The 22,807-nt window shown below is 33.6% G+C and overlaps 1 protein-coding gene and 2 pseudogenes across 2 annotated transcripts; all 3 read left to right on the top strand.

The window, feature by feature from the left end:
- The first annotated feature begins 2,239 nt into the window (after positions 1 to 2,239).
- On the top strand, positions 2,240 to 7,190 carry LOC145580228 (uncharacterized). Its single transcript, XM_081637647.1, has 2 exons — positions 2,240 to 2,674; positions 6,815 to 7,190. Exons 1-2 carry the CDS (start codon positions 2,429 to 2,431, stop codon positions 6,977 to 6,979), a joined length of 411 nt encoding a protein of 136 aa, XP_081493773.1. The 5' UTR covers positions 2,240 to 2,428; the 3' UTR covers positions 6,980 to 7,190.
- Positions 7,191 to 11,746: 4,556 nt separating this feature from the next.
- Positions 11,747 to 15,553, top strand: LOC145579217 (uncharacterized; annotated as a pseudogene). Its single transcript, XR_014099091.1, has 2 exons — positions 11,747 to 14,911; positions 15,062 to 15,553. The product of XR_014099091.1 is annotated as an uncharacterized LOC145579217 (transcript).
- A 2,664-nt stretch (positions 15,554 to 18,217) lies between these two features.
- Positions 18,218 to 21,977, top strand: LOC145578032 (uncharacterized; annotated as a pseudogene).
- Positions 21,978 to 22,807: the final 830 nt, after the last annotated feature.

Raw genomic sequence — 22,807 nt, forward strand, 5'->3', positions numbered from 1 at the left:
GTCATGTGGGATATAGTTTGATTTGTCTTGATGAGTACATTATTAATATCTAACTTTTATAATTTTTGCTAGTGTGAAATTAAAGATATTTGCGGTCAAAGATGGGTGAAATTTTGCATCGATTTACGTAAACAAGAACATCATTCTGAAACGGAAGGAATAGAGAATCAGTCAAAATAATTTAAGTTTAGCTATAAGTTCAGTAAAAATAATTTCATCAGTTCAGCAAAAATAAGGTGAAGTGAATAGGGCCTTATATTTCTTCTTAAAGTTACTGATTTTTATTGAACTGACATTATTTTTACTGAACTGAACTTATTTTTACTAAACTAAACTTATTTTTGCTGAACAGAAATTATTTTTACAAAATATTATTTTTTAAAGGTGAAGTAAATAGGGCCTAACATAATCGTGATCGGGTTTACATGGTAAACTATTATCTTTATATCAAAAGGAAATATGTCTTGGTAAAAAAAAAAAAAAAAAAAAAAAGGGTATGACGCTAACAGAATATGTATTACAATTTGGCATTAGAACAAACAAGTTTATTCTAAAGTTCTGCTAATAGACACAAATAAATTAGTAAATACTCTCTCCGTATTATATTATTTGTTTCATTTCTTTGAACATGAATTTTTCGTAGAAATAATATAATGTACTGTATTATTTTACGATGGAAATGGGGTTGATTGAAGAATAAAAAAAAATTAAAAAAGAAAATTGAGTATAAGTGGGGGGAGAGAAAATATGAAAGATATTAAACTATATATGAAGGAACTACTAATAGGGAGAAAAATAGTAAAATATTATTGTTATGTTATGAAATATTGTGTGGATGCCATTGTATTCCTTGTATCATTCTAAAATATTATAGATAGATCTAAGGTTTAAATTTTTATCCAAATAAACCCTAATTGTATTGTATATATATATACCCCATCAATGAAATAACATGATACTGATTAATTCTCTCTCAATCTCTCTCATATTTCTCCTTATTTTATAACATGTTAAAAGTTTTAAAAAAAGAAATAATGCAATTATTAAAATACGACCGTAAAAGAAAAGTGGAGCAAGTCATAAAATACGGTGGGAGCATACTAGTATATATATTATTGAAAGTTAGTAAATGAATATAACAAAAAATGAAGTAATGTACTCCCTTTGACTTTTCATGATCTCCAAGATGCAAAATTAAAACGTATACTGCCTCCGCCCCCATTTGATTGTCACTTTTGCTATTTTGGGTGCCCCTAAATGTTTGTCATAGTTCAGATTTTTTAAATTTAATACTACCCATTAAATTACAATTTTAACTTCAATATTTTTTTTGGCCTTATTATGAGGGCTTCCCATTTTACCCTCATGTTTTTTGTCCTCTTTAATTAATTTTTGGCCCTCCTTTGGAATTTGTAACTATGACTTTCTCTCTCTATCAAACATATTTAGCTTAGTCATCAATATGTATAGGGTAATTCTATTGTATGATGTAATTATTTCGTGTAATGTTATTGGTTAAAAATAAATCACATGGATTACTAATGTGGTCCTTAATTTTCATTGGTTGTTTAATAAATTACATGGATTACTTTCTCTTTTTTTTGGATCGGAAATGATTGGTTCTAGCTTAGTTTCCATGCACTTCCTTAATTTCTCCTTAATTCCCGTGATTTTTCTATCAAAAGTAACAATCAAATGAGGACGGAGGAAGTATAACTTATTTCTATACGCGTAAAATTTATAAAAAACTTGATATTAATAAAATTAAATAATAAAATTAAATATGAATTTAAGAAGACCCCGGAATGGGTATATTATCTCTTGTTGATTAATGAGAATTTGTGGTCAAAGTTTTTGAAGTTTAACCCATTTATTTGCAATGGAGAAAAAAAAAATGAGGCATAGAGGGTTTTGTTAGGAGTAAAAAATAAAATAAATGAGGGAGTAAAGTATATTACTACAATATAAAAACAAAACCCAATTGGATGTTGCTGGTATAATGGTGATTGGGACTAAACTTGATAGGAAAAACTCGTGTTCGATTCATCCCTGAATTTAGATTAACCCAAAGGGTGAATCAGGTGAAACACCAACAAAGCAATATAAAAACAAAACATAAGACTTCACAAAAAAAAAAAAAAAAAAAAAAAAAAAAAAAAATCAAATCAAATTTTAGCCAGCAAAAATAGCAAGAAATCAACCATATAACACCTTTAAAAACTATGAGTGGTTCAACATCATAAAAGAACAAAAAAGACATCAAATCAATAAAAATTGTGGATGAAATAAAAGAAGCAAGGAGAATTATACTCTCCTAACTATGGTATCAAAAATTAACACAAAATAATACACTTAATTTTCTATCAAAAAAATAAATTATACTTCATATTATCATCAACCAGAAATAGAAGAAGTAAAGTGAAATAGTATGGTGGGAAGAAGTGTAGCAAATGATATAAAGAATAGAATGAGTATGGTAAAGGAACGGTTGATGGAGAAGCTAGCTGCTGCTTCGGTACCGTCCGAGGCGTTGGAGAATGCTAGGCTTTACTTTGAGTCAGTGATCAAGGATGTTACTACGGCGGCTCAAGGTCTTACTAAGGAGGCGCTTCAGAGGATCAAATCTCATCTTGCTGATATTATGCCTTCTCTATCTCCTTCTCTCACTTCTAAGGTAATTTTTAATACTTCGTTTTATACTACGTACTTTGTATATAATATGTGGGAACTAATTTTTTTTTTTTTTTTTAAATGATGTGTTTGATCTCGCGGATTTAACAATTCAACAATGGTGTATCTCGACACTCTCTGTATATTTGTAGGTAAAACGTTAGTTACTTTACACGTATGTCGATGTAAAATTTTGATTTGTAATAAATTTAGTAAAAATTATAATAATTGAATTTTTTTTTCTTTTTGACGGTAATAATTGAATATAATAATTTATTCATTGAAATAATTCCAACAAGTAATAAATTATTTACTTAGCTTACAAATCAGCCTTAGGGATTCTATTATCAACTTAAGCTTTTTGTTGTCAAAAAACTTAAGCTTTTGGTTGAGTAAGTTATACTACCTCTGTGTTATAATAAGTGTTACAGTTTGATCGGTACATAGTTTTAGGCAATTTAATTGACTTAAATAAAATGAAATAAAAGGTAAGTAGGATAGTTTGAGTATTAAAAAAATATAAAAGAAAGATAGTAGAGTTAATAGTTTATTGAAAATAATGAATGTGAGAGGAAAAATATATTAAAAAAAATAATAGTGAGTTTAGGTGGGGACCATGAGATGAGAAAGGTTTTTCCCACTTTTGCACCAAAAAAAAAAAAAAAAAAAAAAAAAAAAAAAAAAAAAAAAAAAAACCATGAGATGAGAAAAATATAATATTTAAATGTAACTTTTTGTAAAAAAAAAAAACAAGTGTAACACTTATTAAAACACGGTCATTGAATAAGTGTAACACTTGTTAAAACACGTTGGGAGTTAAATGTAGCAAAGCATAACAAAAAAAAGTCACTAGTTTAAATGCTATTTACCCCTCGCTCTCGCCAAATATAGCAGCGTTGGACATGAGTTTACACTTCAATCTAAAAAGAGTCTTATGTGAAGGGGAATGATAAATTATATAAAACCAATATTGAGATAGTTGATAATGTTGATTTGACCAGTCAAGTTACTTTTGATCTTGCTTAACTGTTGGTGATGCTCTTAGGCAAAATTATTTTAATATCTTGTTTAGGAATAATACTAATCATGGTGTATCTGTTTGATATAATCATTTTTTCGTAAAGATTAGATATAACTAGACCATTGTTGGTCATAGGAATTGATAGGTTTTGATTTTATTCTTCTCCTAGTTCATAGCCCATTTTATGTACATATATATAGATTTATGGGCTCAATTGGAGGAGTTCTTAAAAAAGAAACTTTACTCTTAAGTATGAAACTCAAATTTCGAGTACAATAAAATTGTTCTAGAGCGGAGGGAGTAATTGAATAATGAATCCCTTATTAACTTGCTCTAAAAATAGTAGCCTTCAAATCTATGTATTGAAATGGAAATTAAAATGTATGTAATAGATTCATCAGAAATTTTCTCCAACTTACTTCCGATCCTTTGCCATTATTATTGTTTTCAACTAGTCATGTCAGTGGGGCGGATCAAAGAGGAGACTCGCCCCATTCCCGCCCTAGTTTGAGGAGTGGTGGAGCGAGGATGGAGATATAAAACAGACTTACCATAGGGCTGGATTTTAGGTTATACCTGCCCCATACTTTTATACTATTTTATATAGAAATTACATACTTTTATACTATTTTATATAGAAATTTATGTTAAATAAAATAGCAATTAAATATTTTTTTCGTTTATTAGATGACCATTTTCTAAATAAGGTAGTTTCAATTTAGATGTATCATTTTCCTTTTTAATTAATTCACTCACTCACTCTTTCTCTTATCACGTAGGCCCCTTTTTTTCTCTTTACCTCTCCCTACTCTAAAAATTGCCTAGGAGTCCATAAAAATCAAAATGATATAGCTAAAAAACAAAGGAAGTATAATATCTTGTAGTACACTTCATTATAAACAAAAAAGTGTGTAATATTAACAATAAATTTTTTATTATAACCTATATTAATAATGCAATATTGTTTATTGGAGGCGGGAATTAGGCGGATCTTGGGTGGGGATTTTGTGGGAATGGATATTCAAGTGGGGGGTGGGGCGGGGATGATTTTGAGATTGTACCTACTAGGGTGGGAATGAGAATGAATTTTGAACCAGCCTTAGAATTGGGGATAGGGATGAAAATGTTAGGTGGTAATAAGATGGGAAGGCAACATTCGCCTCCGTCATGCCCCATTGGTTACCTATATTTCAACCCTATTAATATCACTAACTACCTAGCTTCTTTGTTACCATCATTAAAATATTTCAAATTACTTTTTTTTGGTGCAATTATTTCATTTTATTTTTGAGTATTTTATTGTTTCAAATAAAACAATATTACTCCGTATCTAATATTCGTATATCCTTGAAATTATATTAACCTTTCACCTAATAGATAGAATTATGGATGATTAAGATTTTGTTGCAACATAGCGTTTATCAAAATTTAAAACGGTTTAATACATGAAAATTTTATAGTAAACGTCGCGTAGAATATAAAAGTAACGTATTGCACCACTATTAAATTTTTTTCAAAAAAATAGGTAATATAGTAAATTGTATTATTAATTTTATTAGGGTACTGATCTCATAATCATACATCATCGGAAGAAACTTTACAAAATTTCTTTTTAATCTTCACCATTCAGTTATTAGTGATAATTAAACTTGATGATAATTCACTGCCCATAAAACTACCCAAGAAATGGATTATTGAATTGAAAAAATATCCTCAATCATCCAAAAAAAACGTACTTGAAGGAGTGGGAATTTGAAATTTGGTTTGGATTATCTGAAAAAAATTTGAACTAAATTCAATTTAATTTTAATAACTGTGATTAATTTAGTATTGAAGGTATACATTAGGTTTAAAATTTATAAGAGAATAGATTAAATTTAATAAAACAATATGTTTCAAGATTGAATTTTGATGAAAAAAAAAAATGAATGAGGTAGGTAAATTGAGTCTATAGGTAAGGGAAAGGTAAGAGAGATAGATTATATTGCCAATATTGGTGGATAATAAAATTAAAAGGATTTAAAGTTATTTCTTAATAAATTATATATATGTAGTAGTATATGCTAATATATAATATTATTATAAAAATATTATTAAGCTAATTAAGAGACTGTGCAAATAAGCTCATACCATAAGAGCTCCAAAAAAAAAAAAAAAAAAGGCATCCGATTTTAAAAGGGTTCTAAATACGCTATAAATATAGATTATATATATTATTATATAAATTCTGACACGATGGTAGGGGCTCTAAGAATAAGAGAAGCATGTATTAGACAATGGTGAAAAAAAGAAAAATTCCTAATCGAACTACTTTTAGAATTTCAAAACTCGCATTATAAATTCAGACAAACTCAATACAAAACTCTTAAAAGCATTTATGACACACTTGTATACAACAATGAGACATTCATGAAATTCAATATTTTTAAGGAATTCCATTAAACGTGGGATAGAGTGAGCTTTGGAAGAAAATGTTTAATTACTGTATTTGATTTCTCAAATGACAATTTCAACTAAGTTGCACAACTTATATATAGTGTTAAAATAGTTTAGCTAGGATGTAGAGGGACGAATGCTCTAGAAAATTCTGCAAAGTTAAAAGTGGCTTAGATAGTTAGATATTTCCTAAGAGACGGTTTAGGCAATAGAATTATCCAGAGTTTTCTCATTAAGGACATGTATGAACTGAGCTGAACTGAATTGATTAGAGCTGAACTGAACTGAACTGAATTGATTAGAGCTGAACTGAACTGAACTGAGCTGAAATAAATATTTTATGAGAGAGGGAAATTAGGAGCTGAACTGAACTGAATTGATTGGAGCTGAACTGAACTGATTGGATCTGAACTGAACTGAAATTAAGTAAATGTGAACAGACCCTAAATTAAAGTTGGCAAGATCCTTTACCAAGATTAACATAGTAACGTAATCCATTTATGGGTTTACATGGTAAACTATACAAGTATTGCTTTAGTCTTTCACAAAGATATCATTATGTTGATGTTATATTGGAGCCATTGTTGCCATTTGATGTTGGTTTTCTATTTCCACACCCCCATGATATTGGAGAATATTTAACATTTTAACACATGAACTGATAAAGCAATTTTACTGAGTTAATAGATGGTAGATGACGCCGAGGAAGAAGCAACAACAGAAGAAAGCAGAGTAGATGAAGGCAAAGAATTCGAGGGTGAAAACAATGAGGAGCTTAAAAGCAAAGCATATGCTTCTCCAGTATCATCTTTCTTTTCTAACTACCTAATTAAGCCCACTTCAAAGCTCTAAGACTCTATACACGAATATTGTAAGAATCCTATAGTACTAATAAGGCTAAATAACATACACATCATGTTACTTCTTATTTCCGGGATTTTGTTCTATAAGCTTGTGTGAGTGGAAGAAATTTTTAGCATTCTTGATGAAATGAATTGTATATTATAGTAACTTCTATTCTTTGGGATGTATAATAGAAAGCCAGTATATATCTTTTATCTTTCTTGATTGAGCAAGTTACATATTTTAAGCCTATGTGAATGAATACACTGGACTGGATTGTAGTAGTCAGGTTATACTTAGTAAACTAGCAAGCTAATCATCTTTGTAAAGTTTTTTGGTCATGTAAATACACCGTATGAAATAGAAACGCTGTTAGTGCAGTTGTGCAGGTATTCTCTGAAAATGATATCAGACATTTACATACAGCATGGGGTTGTGACCACGTGACAGTTTAATAGGCTATGAGTTGAAGCTTTTTGTCAAGTTGTCTTCCTCCTTTGCGTGCTTATAATGTCTATTATGTCAATAATGTCAAGGACAGTAAAAATCACATTATTTAATACACTTCCTTGAGTTTAGCACTTGCTCTACTTTCCTGAGAACCCCAAGCATGGGATTATGATGGTTAACAAGCAGAGAAGCGCGGCTGAAGTCCCTTGTGGTGCAGCCATAGACAAGTGACTAGCTCCTTAAGTAATTTGGTTGTCTTCTGAGAGAGTGTTGCACTGTTGCTTAAGTTTTAAGGCCACTTATTTATTTGTGGCCAGAATACTATAACCATATAAGTAGGATTTGGTTCAAACATTATGGACTTCAGAAAAACATTATGGACTTCAGAAAAACCAAGGGTCATATTTCGATGCAGGTTCGAAAATTGTTAAGCATTATGGACTTCAGAAAAACATGAACTATAAGAATTTGTCCAAACAATAGTGCAGAACTGCAAACTTTTTTACTCATAATGTTGCATAATCATTTATATTATTGTTCATAACTAAATTTAGAATGTTGAATTCACTTTCTGTTACAAATGCTTAATCTTAACCTTCCATCCCCTGTGCCACCATCAGTTGTCCTAAATAAGACAAGCTAGGCTAAAGCAGTAATTATCCTTATGCAAATTAACTTACATGTACATTGCGATCTGAAAAGAAACAAGAACATCAGAAAGTATGACCCTGGACCTCAAATTTCATCCAATAACTATAGAGTAAGGCTAGTTAATAACAACGATATAAGTTTCAGTGAAAGACGACATCAGACATTCAGACTGTTACAGTCTATTGGTTTTCGAATGAACATGATCAACATATATTCAGCTTATAAAGCAAATACAGAATCAATGAAAGAAGACAAAATTGTAAGAATATAAAACACTATTAAGTTGAATAACAATTTCCATTGAACTACAACAATGTATCAATAGTTACACTGTTTTCGTACAATATATAGTTAATTCAGTCACATAAAAACCATCATATCCTCTGTAACACACAAATTGATTTCCATTAGAGCTAGATAAAACACAAATTTATTCGTTAATCAATTATAATCAATTATATAGTTGTAATGTGACGCCGGTCCACTACACAAAGGGATAGAGGCATCCTTCATAGCCTGCAAAACAAAATCAAAATAAGCACACCATGTAAGCACAAAGAGTGACACTAGACCACTATACTCGCGATAACAACACTAATCATAATAACACAACAGCAGCCGTCTAGATACTAGAGAAAGCCGCGATTCAGAAATCAAGCCAATCAACAGATACAAGCGTTCAGTTTACGTACTTGGATCAGTAACAGCAAGGAGGCCAGTCTCAGAGAAATCACAGTTAAAGGCAGAACGACCGGCTTTCTGAAAGTAGAGGTTCATGACAACAGAAGCATGGTTGACGAGACTAGTAGGATAGTAACACTGACCACCCTCTTGAATTATGCTGCAATCAATACCAACTTGGTTGCAAGCAAACTCAATGTTGTTCTCCAGATCTACATCAACAGCCGACGGTTTCGCCACGCACCATGTCTTATCGATGTACATATATACACACACAACAACAAAAAATTGTAACACACATTTAATAAAATGGTTTGATAAAAATGGAAGTGCATGTATAGATTAGTACCTTTGCAAAAGGTACATCCTGAGCTAAAATTCCACCTACAATACACGTAACATTGATTATATAATGTAAAACGTACAATAAACACAAATAGGCTAGACAAAACATTAAAACCCCCTCATACACCGTCCAACAATTAGTTGTCACGTTACAAGCTTGAGTTTTACGATCAACATGTTTATTAATTCCCGAACTGAGAAATAACAATTTAAAAAAGGGAGAAGTTGACAATATAAATTTAGAATAGAGATATTTACCGCGGTTGAAAGAAAAAAGCAGGACAGTGAAGCAGAGAAGTGAAAAGGAGAGAGTGAAATTTGCCATTGCTTAAGTAAAACACAAAAAATAAAAATGCTTGAATTTTTTTTTTTTTACTTGTACAACTATTGATAAAATGAAGGGTTTATATAGAGGAAGTTGAGCTACAACAATTTAATTAAATTTTCTGTCAAAAAAAATTAGATTAAATTAAAATAGCATAAATAAATATAATTATACTATTATTAATAATATACTTTGTCTATTTAAATTATTAATTATTACTAATAATTGTAATTCAATTTGTAATAGAAGGCAAAGAGGCGTATACTACATGAAACAGGACAGTGAAACTGACAATTTGACAGGTTAGTATCATTTGAATGGGTAAAAAGCCTTGAAGTAAACACAAATTAAGAATTAACTAGCATTTTGGCCCGTTCGATGCACGGGTTCATATTTAGGTTATTTTATATGTAGGTATGTTTTTCAGTAGTTGAAACTTGTGATATGAAATACGAACTAATTGTTTCATTGCTAAAACTTAAAAGGAAAAAAAGAATGAGGGTAGAAATGGGGAAAAAAAATAAAAGAATTTAGTTACATATATATACATGAAGACTATAGGATATGAAATGACATATTGGTTTAAGTTATATTTTAAGTCTATTAGTTGAAAAGACAATTTTTATATAATTCAATTCATATGTTTATGTGATGTATATTAATTGGTTCAACTTTATTTTATTATGATGGAAATGAAACACTTCATTTTCATAATTGAATTTGCAAGTTATAGAATGTATAAAGACTTAAACTAAAAGATTAAAAGGGGTGACATGTGTCATGTGTGGTAGTGAGTGACTTGTGATGACATGTGTCATATGAAAAATTATGGTTTGTGTTTTTAAATACTAAGTATAGATTTTCGCAGGAATTTAGTTTGTTTTTGGCAATAAATACTTATTAAAGAAATCAAAATTTCTTTTTCTGTAAATCATTTGATCATTTCATATTCTTTTCTAAGCAGTTGGTAAGTTTTAGTGTTTAACAGTTGAACAAGCCAAGTAAAATAAATGAAATGACAAAGACATGAAGTCCATTTTATTTTGATTTTCTTATACCACAGTTGGTTATTATTGTTATTATTATTGTAGTTCTTATTATTTAAAATGTATAATGCATAACGGTCCCTCGGAAAAAAAAAAAAAACAAAGTCTAGTGAAAGGTTATTATTGTTATTATTACTGTAGTTCTTATTATTTAAAATGTATAATGCATGACGGTCTCTTGGAAAAAAAAAAAAAAAAAAAAACAAAATCTAGTGAAAAACAATTTTAATTTGAAAACTATAGTTAAAATTGATTGTAAAAGACATTAGAAAAAAATTAAGTGTTTGTAATATAAAAAAGATTTCTAACAAATGTATTGTCATAAATATTTCTAATTACTCGTAACGTAACATGTATAGTCCATACCAGGTAGTGGCCTATAATTTCTCATGCGATAATCATAATTCATTTGTTTGACACCCGTGATTAGGTAAGAAGCCAAATCAGGATGAAGACCACGTTGGCAGAATCTTCATTCTTGGGGGAGATTCACGTTCAACTATAACTCTATAATGTTCTATACTATACAGTTGTACTATACGTTAAAAAACTTCCACTATGAATATTACAATTTGCAAGTTGCATAGAAAAAACCAAACAAGGAACAACCACCAACCGCGTTAGAAACAATTTAAGTTTTGACACTGTGATATATACTCTCTGCATTCACATTATGTACGAGGAAAAACAACAAGATAGTGAAATTTTTTTACTTTGAAACAAACATCATTATTTATAGTTTTATAACTCCGTTATCACATGATAATGCGATAACTAATTCAATATAAAAAGAGATGATAATTGAAAGGTAAAATGTATAACAACTATCTTCGTATGGAGTAATTTTTTTAAAAAAATTTGGTGGAGACACAAGGTAAATAGTTTAAACGAGATGTGATATCAGGTATTAAGTATCACCCTTAAAGAATTTAAATAAACCAAGCTAGTTGATCGTCATTTACTTTGTGCAGAGTATTCATTATCATAAGTTTGACAAAAAACTGTGAGTGGAGAGGCCAATTGGCGCCCATACTATATTATATGCTTCACATGGCCTTATGCTTAGGCTTTACTACATTATAAAAACTCTATTTCAATTTCGGCTGACTATTAGTCAACTAAGATAGAACTTCCATAAAGTTATACAATTGAAACACGGTTCCACTCTATTACAAATCATGTATTGAACCTCTTAGATTCAGATGAATTTGATCAGCAAAAACTAAATATAATTGCACCCATTGAGTGAGCTTAAAATACTTGTCTCAACGAACAATAATGTCGTCCCAATATACTAATTTCCTCGTAACTTATGTTTTACTGATAGTCTCCCTTACAGCAACTGTTGTTTTATCAGCAGACAGTGGCCTGCGGGCTGAACTAGAAGCTTTGAAGGCGTTCAGAAACTCGATCACCAATGACCCTGTGAGTCAACTCTCGGGCTGGAACAGCAGCAGTCATCACTGCAACTGGACTGGCATATCCTGCGACCCATCTACGAGCAATGTGATTGTGATATCCCTGACTGAGAAGCAACTCGAAGGAAAACTCTCGAGTTTTGTTGGTAACTTGTCGAAACTTCAGGTTCTTGATCTAACCTCTAATGCTTTCTTTGGTCAAATTCCTGCTGAACTTGGGAAATGCTCACAGCTTATAGAACTCACTCTATTTGATAATTCTTTTTCTGGCAATATTCCACCACAACTAGGCAATCTTCGGAACTTGCAATCACTAGACTTTGGAAACAACTTTCTTGATGGAAATATCCCTGATAGTATCACAAACTGCATAAACTTAGGTGCACTTGGACTGAACTCCAATAAATTTACTGGTAAGATTCCGTCGAACATTGGAAATCTTGAATCTCTTCAAGTTTTTATTGGTTATAACAACAGCTTTGAAGGTCCTATACCTGATTCTGTAGGAAGGCTGACAGCATTGCGAGTTTTAGACTTTAGTCAAAACAAATTATCAGGTAGAATTCCTTCTTGGATAGGGAACTTGACAAGTTTAGAAACACTTCAGCTTTTTGAGAACTCGTTGTTTGGAGAAATCCCGTCTGTAATTGGGCAGTGCAAGAACCTTACCCTTCTGAACATTTATAGCAATAACTTTGTAGGAAAAATCCCTCCTGAAATTGGGAATTTAGTTAACCTGCAGGAATTAAGGCTGTACAAAAATAAGTTGACTTCAGTAATTCCAAAGTCCTTAATCAACTGTAAGTCATTAACACATTTGGAGATTTCAATGAATGAGTTGAGTGGGAAAATACCTTCTGAAATTGGGTTTTTACCGTCGTTAGAGATGTTGATGCTGCACTCTAACAATTTCACTGGTTCAATTCCATCTTCTTTAACCAATCTGAAAAACCTGACATATTTCTCAGCAAGTTTCAATTTCCTAACAGGAGAAATACCATCCGATATTGGGAAGCTTTATAGCTTAAAGAACCTTACCTTGAACCAGAACCTACTAAGTGGCCCAATTCCTTCTAGTATAACCAATTGTACACAACTTCTTGCCGTAAGCCTCAGTTATAACAGGTTAACTGGTGAGCTCCCACATGGTTTGGGGCTGTTAGCAAACATGACATTCTTTTCAGTAGGAAGAAATTCTCTATCTGGTAACATACCGGAAGATATCTTTGACTGTGCAAGTCTTGAAACTCTTGATTTAGCTGTAAACAACTTCAGTGGACCGCTGAAACCAAGTATTGGGAATATGAGTAATATGAGGAGGCTGCAACTTCATTCAAATTCTTTTACAGGGAAGATTCCACCAGAAATTGGTAATCTTAGCAGGTTATTTACACTACAGATAGACAGAAACAGGTTGTCAGGCCGAATTCCAAGTGAAATATCAAAGCTCTCTCTCCTCCAAGATCTCGCCTTGCATGACAATGGACTAGGAGGTGAAATTCCAGAGGAATTATTCCAACTCAAACAGCTTACTATACTAGGGTTGCAGAACAGTCAGTTTAGTGGTCAAATTTCAAATTCTCTATTAAAACTAGAGCTTCTTTCAACCTTGAACCTGGGAAGAAACAATTTCCATGGGCATATTCCATCAGGGATGGCTAAACTTAGCCGTCTAACAATGTTGGATCTTTCTCACAACAATTTCAGCGGATCAGTTGCAGGACTAGTTATCGCCAACATGAAGGGATTGCAAACTTACCTCAACCTATCATATAATTCTCTGTCAGAAAAAATTCCTGAAGAAATTGGCATGTTGGAGATGGTACAATCCATCGACATGTCACACAATAATTTCTCAGGACCTGTTCCAGCAACACTCAAAGGCTGCAGAAACCTGCTGAACCTTGATTTATCAGAAATGAGCTTTCTGGTCCTCTTCATGAAGGTATGTTTGATGAGACAAATCCTCTTACAAGTATGAATCTGTCAAGAAACCAGCTCAATAGTCAGATTCCTGCAAGTTTGGCAAAGCTGAGGCAACTGAATTCACTAGACCTTTCACAAAACCAACTTGACGGGCCAATCCCTGACAAGCTCAATGACCTTTCAAGTTTAAAATTTCTTAATCTCTCAAACAATCATCTTGAAGGTGCTATTCCACAAAATGGTGTCCTCCGAAACTTCCCTGTATCAAGTTTTTCCGGAAACAAAGGGTTGTGTGGGACCAAACTTCTTCGTTCTTGCACCAAGAAGAGCATCTCCAATTCTATGCGCAGGAAAACAATATTGATCTTGATACCCCTTTTGTGTGCATCAGTATTGTTACTTCTTATAATTGTCACCCTGCTTTATAAGCAGCGACAAAGCAATCAAAAGAAAAGTATTAGGGAAGTTGAGGGACTTGAGACACCTGAGATAGATAATGCAGGAGCTTTAACATTGAAGAGATTCAATCCAAGGGATATAGAAATTGCTACTGATAACTTCAGTGAAAGGCGTGTTCTTGGTAGCAGTAATCTAAGCACTGTCTACAAGGGAACATTGCAAGATGGGAAAACTGTTGCAATAAAGAAGCTGAATTTAGTACAATTTGCTGCAGAATCTAACAAGTGTTTCTACAGAGAAGCCAAAATCTTGAGTCAGCTAAAACAATGAAACTTAGTCAAGGTGATTGGCTATGCTTGGGAGAGTAGAAAGTTGAAGGCATTAGTTCTAGAATACATGGAAAACGGAAATTTAGAGCAGATCATTCATGATCCTTCAGCAGACCGCTCAAATTGGACTTTATCGAAGAGAATTGATGTGTGTATCTCGATAGCTAAAGGATTGGCTTACTTGCATTCAGGTTACGACATTCCCATAATTCACTGTGACTTGAAGCCTTCAAATATTCTCTTGGATAAAGATTGGGAAGCTCATGTCAGTGATTTTGGAACTGCTCGGATGCTGGGTGTTCATCTTCCCAATGGTCTTAGCAGTAACACAGTGTCAGCATTCAAAGGCACTATTGGCTACATGGCACCAGGTAGTTCTTCTGCACCAGTTCTCTGTCTATTAAGAAATTCATCATTTACATAAACATAAACTTTATAGTTATTCATTTCCTGAAGTACTGTTTTGCCAATGTCTCTAGATTGACTCAGTTGTTGAAACTAAACTATGTTTCTTACTGCAGAGTTTGCGTATATGAGGACTCTTACAACCAAAGTAGATATATTCAGCTTTGGAGTTATAATCATGGAGTTCCTCATGAAACAAAGGCCAACAGGTCTTACTGAAGAAGGCGGATCACTACTCACCTTGCACCATCTGGTGGAAAAGGCAATGGCCGAAGACAGGCCACTTAGTGTCATTGATCCTGATCTGTCCTCAAGTATCACAAGAAAAGAAGAAGTGATTGTCAGAGAAATTCTTAAATTAGCGTTGTCCTGTACCTCCCTTAATCCTGAAAATCGACCTGACATAAACTTGGTGCTGACGTGTCTTTTTAAGCTAGACAGTCCCATAAGCTGTCAAAACCATGACATACATTCTTCAAAGTAGATTGTGGCATGAGTAAGAAACTTCTCTCTTATAAGAAGTTCTGTTATGAATGATAATTTTCCATCCTTAACATGTTTTGCTTTAGTGAGTAGTGACATAATGACATTTTTGTGTATGGTGATTTTTCATCTTGTAATTTACAAACTTTTCTCATTTCTATTTTTTAACAAGAGGTGTTCATGATTACGACTTCTATGCAAAACTAAATTGATTCATTTAAGTCCAAAAAATGGGAAAAAAACAAAGCTGATAAAGGGGTGTCTAGTAAATATTAATAGTCAATATATATAATACGAAGTATTGTGATTCAATAAGTAGTAGTTCATCTAGTTACTATAGGTACAACAACCAACCAGTTAGAACAGAAGCCAAAGCCAGGGCAGATGAAACCTCTTTCACTTTTAAACTCAAAAACTACTGACTAATTTCAAACAGAAAAGATCTAGTCCTCAAAGGAGGAACATAAAGAGGCAATCCTAGCTAGAAAAAACAGCAATCATAAGTTGGAAGCCAAAATCTCAGCTTCTTCTATAAAAGTTACCTCTGGATCTCTGGGGTAACGTACTCAATGATTCTATTACATTACTACACAGCAGTCAAGGCTTAGATATCATATTGTCGTCAATGATTAGTTGTTCATACTGTCCTGATCAATCATCATTAAGGATATATAAGTCCTTTCCCCTATTTCCAAAAATCCTAATTTAATATATTAGTATGCGGTTATTTATTCCTTACAAACGGAGCATAACCCCAAAGATGCACTTGTAAAATTACACTTTAATTATCTCATAAACATTTCACGTCTCTATGTACTTATTACACTATTCTAGAAATTCTTTGGTCAATTTCGTTCCAGCTTCAGAAAGTTGTATTTATTGAATATACTCCAGGAACATAAACAAGAAAATTAAGCAATCTGCAGTATTTGACTTACCTAAACTTCAGGAATTTAACATGTGCATTTTTTATATATACTACTTGTAGAGTATACTTTAATGCAGAACCGCAAATATTAAACTTGAAACTGGTTGTTGCAACTAGCAAATTCCTTACCACTCAAATTTCTACAGGAACAAGTTGAAAAGGCGCATTGATCCTGAGCTTGCTAATATATCAAACCTGCAAGAGTTATATACATCCTGAGATTGGATCTCTGATAAATGTACGTTCCTGAGTTGAGTTCCTTTAACCCTTAGCTTAATGGCAATCTACTTCATGTGGATAGAATACCCGCAGGATAGATGAAGAGATCCTCATTATACACCATTATATACTAAATAATTTACTTGCCTCATTCTAACACCCATTTTGCTGTCAAACCATGACATTCATTCATCAAAGTAGATTGTGGCACAAGGATGATTAATTAATCTTATAAGAATTGGGTGCTGTGGATTGTAATTTTCCATCTTAACACTCCAATTATCTCGTAGACATTTCATGTCTCTACGTACTCAAATTATTCTAGATGCTCTTTGGTCGATTCCTTGCACCTGGAAAGCTGTTCCGGCTTCAGAAATAATACTTAAAATTATTCTAGACGTATTTATTATGAATTCATTCCAGGAACTTACACAAAGAATATTAAGCAACATGCAGTATTGGAATAACCTAGAGTTCAGGAATTTCACATGTTCATTGTTTATACCAGTGAAGTATACCTCGGGAAAAAAAAATTATGCAACTTGTCAAGGAAAGTTCATTCCAGGAAATTCAAACTTGAAACTGGTTGAGCAACTTACCACTCACATTTGTACGGGAACAAGTTGAGAAGACGCGTATTAATCCTTAGCTTGCAAATCATATCAAACCTGAAAGATACAATAAATGTACGTTCCTGAGTTGAGTTTTACCAACTCTTAATGTCAATCTACTTCATGTGGATAGATGTAGGAAGCAACAAGCTCAAACTCAAGATGATGATCACTATGAATTAGACAATGTAATACTGTGACTAAATATATGGTGTGCTGGTGTAGGATCCGAGGATGAATTCCTCTGGAAAAAACCTACAGTTTTGTCAGTTTGAGCTTATGAACGTGTTTGTATACTGTAAAAGGGCATTGTTCAAGCCATCATACTCATTTGAGCTTATGAAGATCACATTTTGTAATAAAATGTTATGTAGAGATCAGATTAATCTAGAATGTGCTCATGGTAAAATAACACTTGACATTGTTCACTAAAATAAAAGTCAGAACCAATTATGACTAAATACAAAAGCTCTCCAAAGTTATTTTATTACTGGTACAATTTCTCATTTCTAAGAGCTATGACTCTAAATCTTATTATTCACTGTGATGTTCGTTACTTTAACTTGCATTATGTACAATACGAAGTCAAATTAGTAAATCAACTTGCCTCATTCTAACACTAATTTTGCTTATTATTCACTATAATATTATTCCACTTTCTTCTGACTTATATCAGTTCCACTTTCAATAAAGATAAATTTATGATGTCATGCATTCGGTGGATGTCAGCTAGCTTAATTGGTTAAAGTCTTGAAGGTACTTAAGATATGAGATTGATTCTTGCCTCATGCTTTAAATATACATGACAGTGTAGAAATTCTACTTTTATGTTGACTAAAAAAAGTCATAAACGTCGGCTAACAGGCTTCAAGTATTTTATTTTATTTTATTTTATCTTATATAGCAATTTAATTTGCTGAGATACCTTGCTGCTGATATCAGTATAAACTCATGCATCAAGCAGCAAAACAGTAGTATAAATAAGAATCACACCATCACTTAAAAGCATTCACCACTAGAAAGTTTATAAAATGGCATTCCAAAGTTCTGTTTACTTCCCCACTTTTATTATAATTCTATATAGCATAGCAACAACTGTTATATCAGTAAAAACTAGCTTTGAGGTTGAACTAGAAGCCTTACAGACCTTCAAGAAATCCATCACTATAGATCCTCTTGATTCATTGTCCAACTGGACTACCACAATACACCATTGCAATTGGACCGGCATTTCCTGTGATACATTTACAAACAATGTTGCTGAAATATATCTTAGAAAGAAGAAGCTCGGGGGAAGACTATCCGGTTCCTTGGGAGCCCTATCTCACCTTCAGGTACTTGATTTATCTTCTAATTTATTCTATGGTCCGATTCCTTCAGAGCTGGGAAACTGTTCGCAGCTCATGCAGTTGAGCCTTTCTGATAATGTCCTCTCTGGACCAATACCGTCAGTGTTGGGAAATCTCCCAAACTTGACATACCTCGACTTGGGAAACAATTCCTTCACCGGAAACATCCCAGACAGTATTGCAAACTGCACATCCTTGGAGCAAATTGGGTTGAGTTCAAACAATCTTACAGGTAAAATTCCACCCAACATTGAAAATTTAGCTAGTCTCCAAGTCTTTCTTGGTCATACTAATAATTTAGAAGGTTCCATACCCAAATCCATAGGGAAGTTGACAGCATTAAGGACTTTAGATCTCTCCCTAAACAAACTATCTGGGGTAATACCAGCAACATTAGGCAACCTGCCTAGTTTGACATATCTAGACTTAGGAAGAAATTTCTTAACTGGGAGTATCCCTGAAAATGTTTTCAACTGTATATCCTTGGAACAACTTTCACTCAGTTATAATAATCTTACAGGAAAAATTCCTTCTAATATAGGAAATTTAGCTTCCCTCCAAATTTTCATTGCATATGCCAACAGATTAGAAGGTTTGATACCTGAATCGATAGGGAAGTTAACAGCATTGACTGTATTAGACCTTAGTGAGAATCAGTTGTCTGGAATAATTCCTCCCAGCATAGGGAACTTGAAAAACATACAAACCCTACAGCTCTTGGAGAATAAAATTAAAGGAAAAATACCACCTGAAATAGGCCGCTGCAGAAATCTTACTGTTCTGAGTTTGTACAGCAACAAATTTGAAGGAAGCATCCCTCCAGAGTTGGGTAATTTACATAATCTGCAATTCCTAGCTCTATATAAAAACAAATTAGCTTCTATAATCCCCAAGTCTTTAGCGAACTGCAAACTTTTGACAGAGTTAGATATTTCTTCAAATCAACTAAGCGGAATTATACCTCCTGAGTTTGGATCACTACCATCCTTGGAAGTGTTGTCTTTACAGGTGAACAATCTGACAGGCTCAATTCCGTCTTCTTTGACCAACCTAAAAAATTTACAAATATTTTCAGCAAGTATGAATTTCCTCACAGGAAAAATGCCATCTAACATTGGAAAACTTTCTAACTTAAAAAGGATTAGTCTGAATGACAATATATTAAGTGGCTCAGTCCCTAGTAGCATTACCAATTGTTCGAACCTACTCTCTGTCAGCTTATCTTATAACATGTTAACTGGGAAGATACCACAAGGTTTAGGGCGGTTGGCCAACATCACATTTTTATCTGTCGCAAACAATCTCTTGTCCGGAGATATTCCAGATGACCTCTTTGATTGCTCCAATCTTAAAACCTTAGATTTAGCCATTAATAATCTAAGCGGGCCCCTCAAACAAAGGGTGGGGGAACTAAGCAAGTTAAGAACATTACAACTTTCTCAGAATTCATTTACTGGGAATATTCCACCAGAGATAGGTAACCTAACCATGCTGATCAGCCTAAGACTCGACACAAATAGGTTCACAGGCCAAATTCCTCTGGAACTCTCTAGGCTCTCGCTCCTTCAAGCCCTTACATTGAATGATAATGCAATGGAAGGTGAAATTCCACAGGAGTTTTTTCGATTAAAACAACTCAACATTCTTAAGTTGCAAAATAATCAGTTTAGAGGTCCAATCTCAGATTCTTTTTCTGAATTGAAGCTTCTTTCAACTTTAATCCTAAGTGGAAACAATTTCCAAGGGTCCATTCCAAGACACATATTTGAACTAAGCCCGCTGTTATCACTTGATATCTCCAACAACAATTTAACCGGGCCAATAATAGCAGGCATGAGAAGCACACTAATGTAACTGAACCTATCACACAATTCCCTGTCAGAAACAATTCCTGAAGATATTGGCAAACTGGAGATGGCAGAAGTCATCGACATCTCAAATAATGATTTGTCAGGAACAATTCCTGAAACAATAAAGAATTGCAGGAACTTACTCATCCTTGATATGTCAAATAACAAGCTATCAGGCCCCCTTGGTGAAATATTCTCTGATATGGAGTACCTCACAAACTTGAACCTATCACAAAACCAAATCAATGGTAAGATTCCAGCTAGTTTGGCAAATCTAAAACATCTAAGTGCAGTTAACCTTTCATGGAACCACTTGGAAGGTGGAATCCCTCAGAATTTCAGTGCTCTCTCCAGCTTAAAACATCTGAACTTATCTCACAATCAACTTGAAGGCCCTGTACCGCAATCCGGTGTATTTAAGAACATGTCAGAATCCAGCTTAGCAGGAAACAAAGGTCTATGTGGAACCAAATCTCTTGGTCTGTGTACCAAAAGAAGCCATGGCCAATCTCGGCACATTCTGTCAAGGAAAACACGGCTGATTATGATACCTCTAGTTTGTATTTCAGCATTGCTGCTTTTTCTAATAGCAATCATGTCTTATAAACATTACCAAAATAAAATGAAACTAAAAGAACGTGAGACTTGTGAGACTTGTAACGTAGATTACACTGCAGCTTTAGTCCTTCAAAGATTTGAAACAAAAGATATAGAAACAGCAACTGAATTCTTTAGTGAACACAACATCATCAGCAGCAGCAATTTAAGCACCGTGTACAAGGGCAGATTGGAAGATGGACAGATCGTAGCTATAAAGAAGTTGAACTTGCAGCAATTTGCAGCAGAATCTGATAAGTATTTCAATAGAGAAGCGAAGATTTTAAGTCAGCTGAGGCACAGAAACTTGGTAAAAGTTATTGGTTATGCATGGGAAAGCAGGAAGTTGAAGGCTTTAGTTCTTGAATACATGGAGCAAGGAAATTTAGAAAATATCATCCATAATCCTTCAGTAGATCGCTCAACGTGGACCCTATCAAAGAGAATTGATGCTTGTATCTCAATTGCTGAGGCCATAGCTTATTTGCATTTAGATTATGGCTTCCCCATTATTCACTGTGACTTGAAGCTTTTGCTTGATTGAAGAAAGTGTGCATCTTATGTTCAAGCATATCCGAGTTTAACTTAAAAAAATTACTAGTCTACCTTCATACTCCAGGGCACAAAATCAGAATTACAGAAAAAAGGGCATGAAAACATAAATACGCTAAACCTTTGGGAAATCAAAGCGGAAATTTTCTTTCATTTAAATCCCTACATAACCATTTTTTTAAAGATCATGCCTAATGAAAATTCATCAAAAAATCATGTAAGCATCTAGTGTTTCAAAGACATCTAATAATATGGAAAATTTGTCAATTAATACCCCAAAAATACGCATTTTGTAAATTAACACCCTTAAAAAAAAGTTGTCAATTAATACCCCTAAAACTGATTAATTCAAGTGATTATTATCCTTTTCCCTAATCAACCCCTAATTAGGTGATTTAACCTCTTAATGACATCATTGTCCAGCAAAATTGTAATTAGTTGTTTTTAAGACATGATTAATTAAATAAACCCTAACACCACCACTGCACCACCTCCAACAGCCCCCTTACCCCATCCCCACCATCTCCTGCAGCCCCCTTACCCCATCATCCCCTTGCCGACGAGCTGGTAAGCAGCCTACCCTGGCATCCACCCTACCTCTAAACCACCCATTGTACCACCTCTAAACCCCCAAACATCCCTCCCACCCTCGAAAAATCCCCCCTCCCCACCCGCCGGCGGCCCTAACCCCCTCCCCCTCGCCCCTTCCTAAGCCTCCTCCACCCCCTTTCCCCCTTAATCACCACCCTAAAGTTCCAAAATTAAAACCCTAAAGCCTTAAACCCTGGTGGTGATTGGGGGGGAAGGGGGTGCAGGTAGATTAGGGAAGGCTGAGCAAGGTTTTCCGGCGAGGGAAAGGGGTCAGGGCCGCCGCGGGTGAGGAGGGGGGTATCGTGAAAGGGAGGTCATTTAAGGGTGGGCGGATGGTGGTTTTAGGGTAAAGACCGAAAAAGGGGTGTTGTCATGGTGGGGAGTTGGAGGAGGTAGGTTCGGTATTGGGTGGAGGGTGGAAGGAGGTGGAGGTGGTTTCAGGGTTTAATTAGTTAATTAAGGTTTAAAAGCAACTAATTACAAATTAGCCGGATAATGATATCATTAAGAGCTTAAATCCCCTAATTAGGGAAAAAGGATAGCAATCACTTGAATTAATCAATTTTAGAGGTAGTATTTAACAACCTTTTTTTTAGGGTAGTAATTTACAAAATGTGTTTTTGGGTAGTAATTGACAAATTTTCCTAATAATATTTGCAAGTGAACTTTGGCTCTACAATTA

The sequence above is a fragment of the Chenopodium album genome, chromosome 14 (genome assembly GCF_948465745.1).
Source record: "Chenopodium album chromosome 14, dcCheAlbu1.1, whole genome shotgun sequence".
In the NCBI taxonomy this organism is placed as follows: domain Eukaryota; kingdom Viridiplantae; phylum Streptophyta; class Magnoliopsida; order Caryophyllales; family Amaranthaceae; genus Chenopodium; species Chenopodium album.

Coding starts and splice junctions, on each gene's coding strand:
- LOC145580228 (XM_081637647.1), top strand. CDS start 2,429: ATGGTGGGAAGAAGTGTAGCAAATGATATAAAGAATAGAATGAGTATG. Junction 2,675..6,814: donor CTCCTTCTCTCACTTCTAAG/GTAATTTTTAAT, acceptor CTGAGTTAATAG/ATGGTAGATGACGCCGAGGA.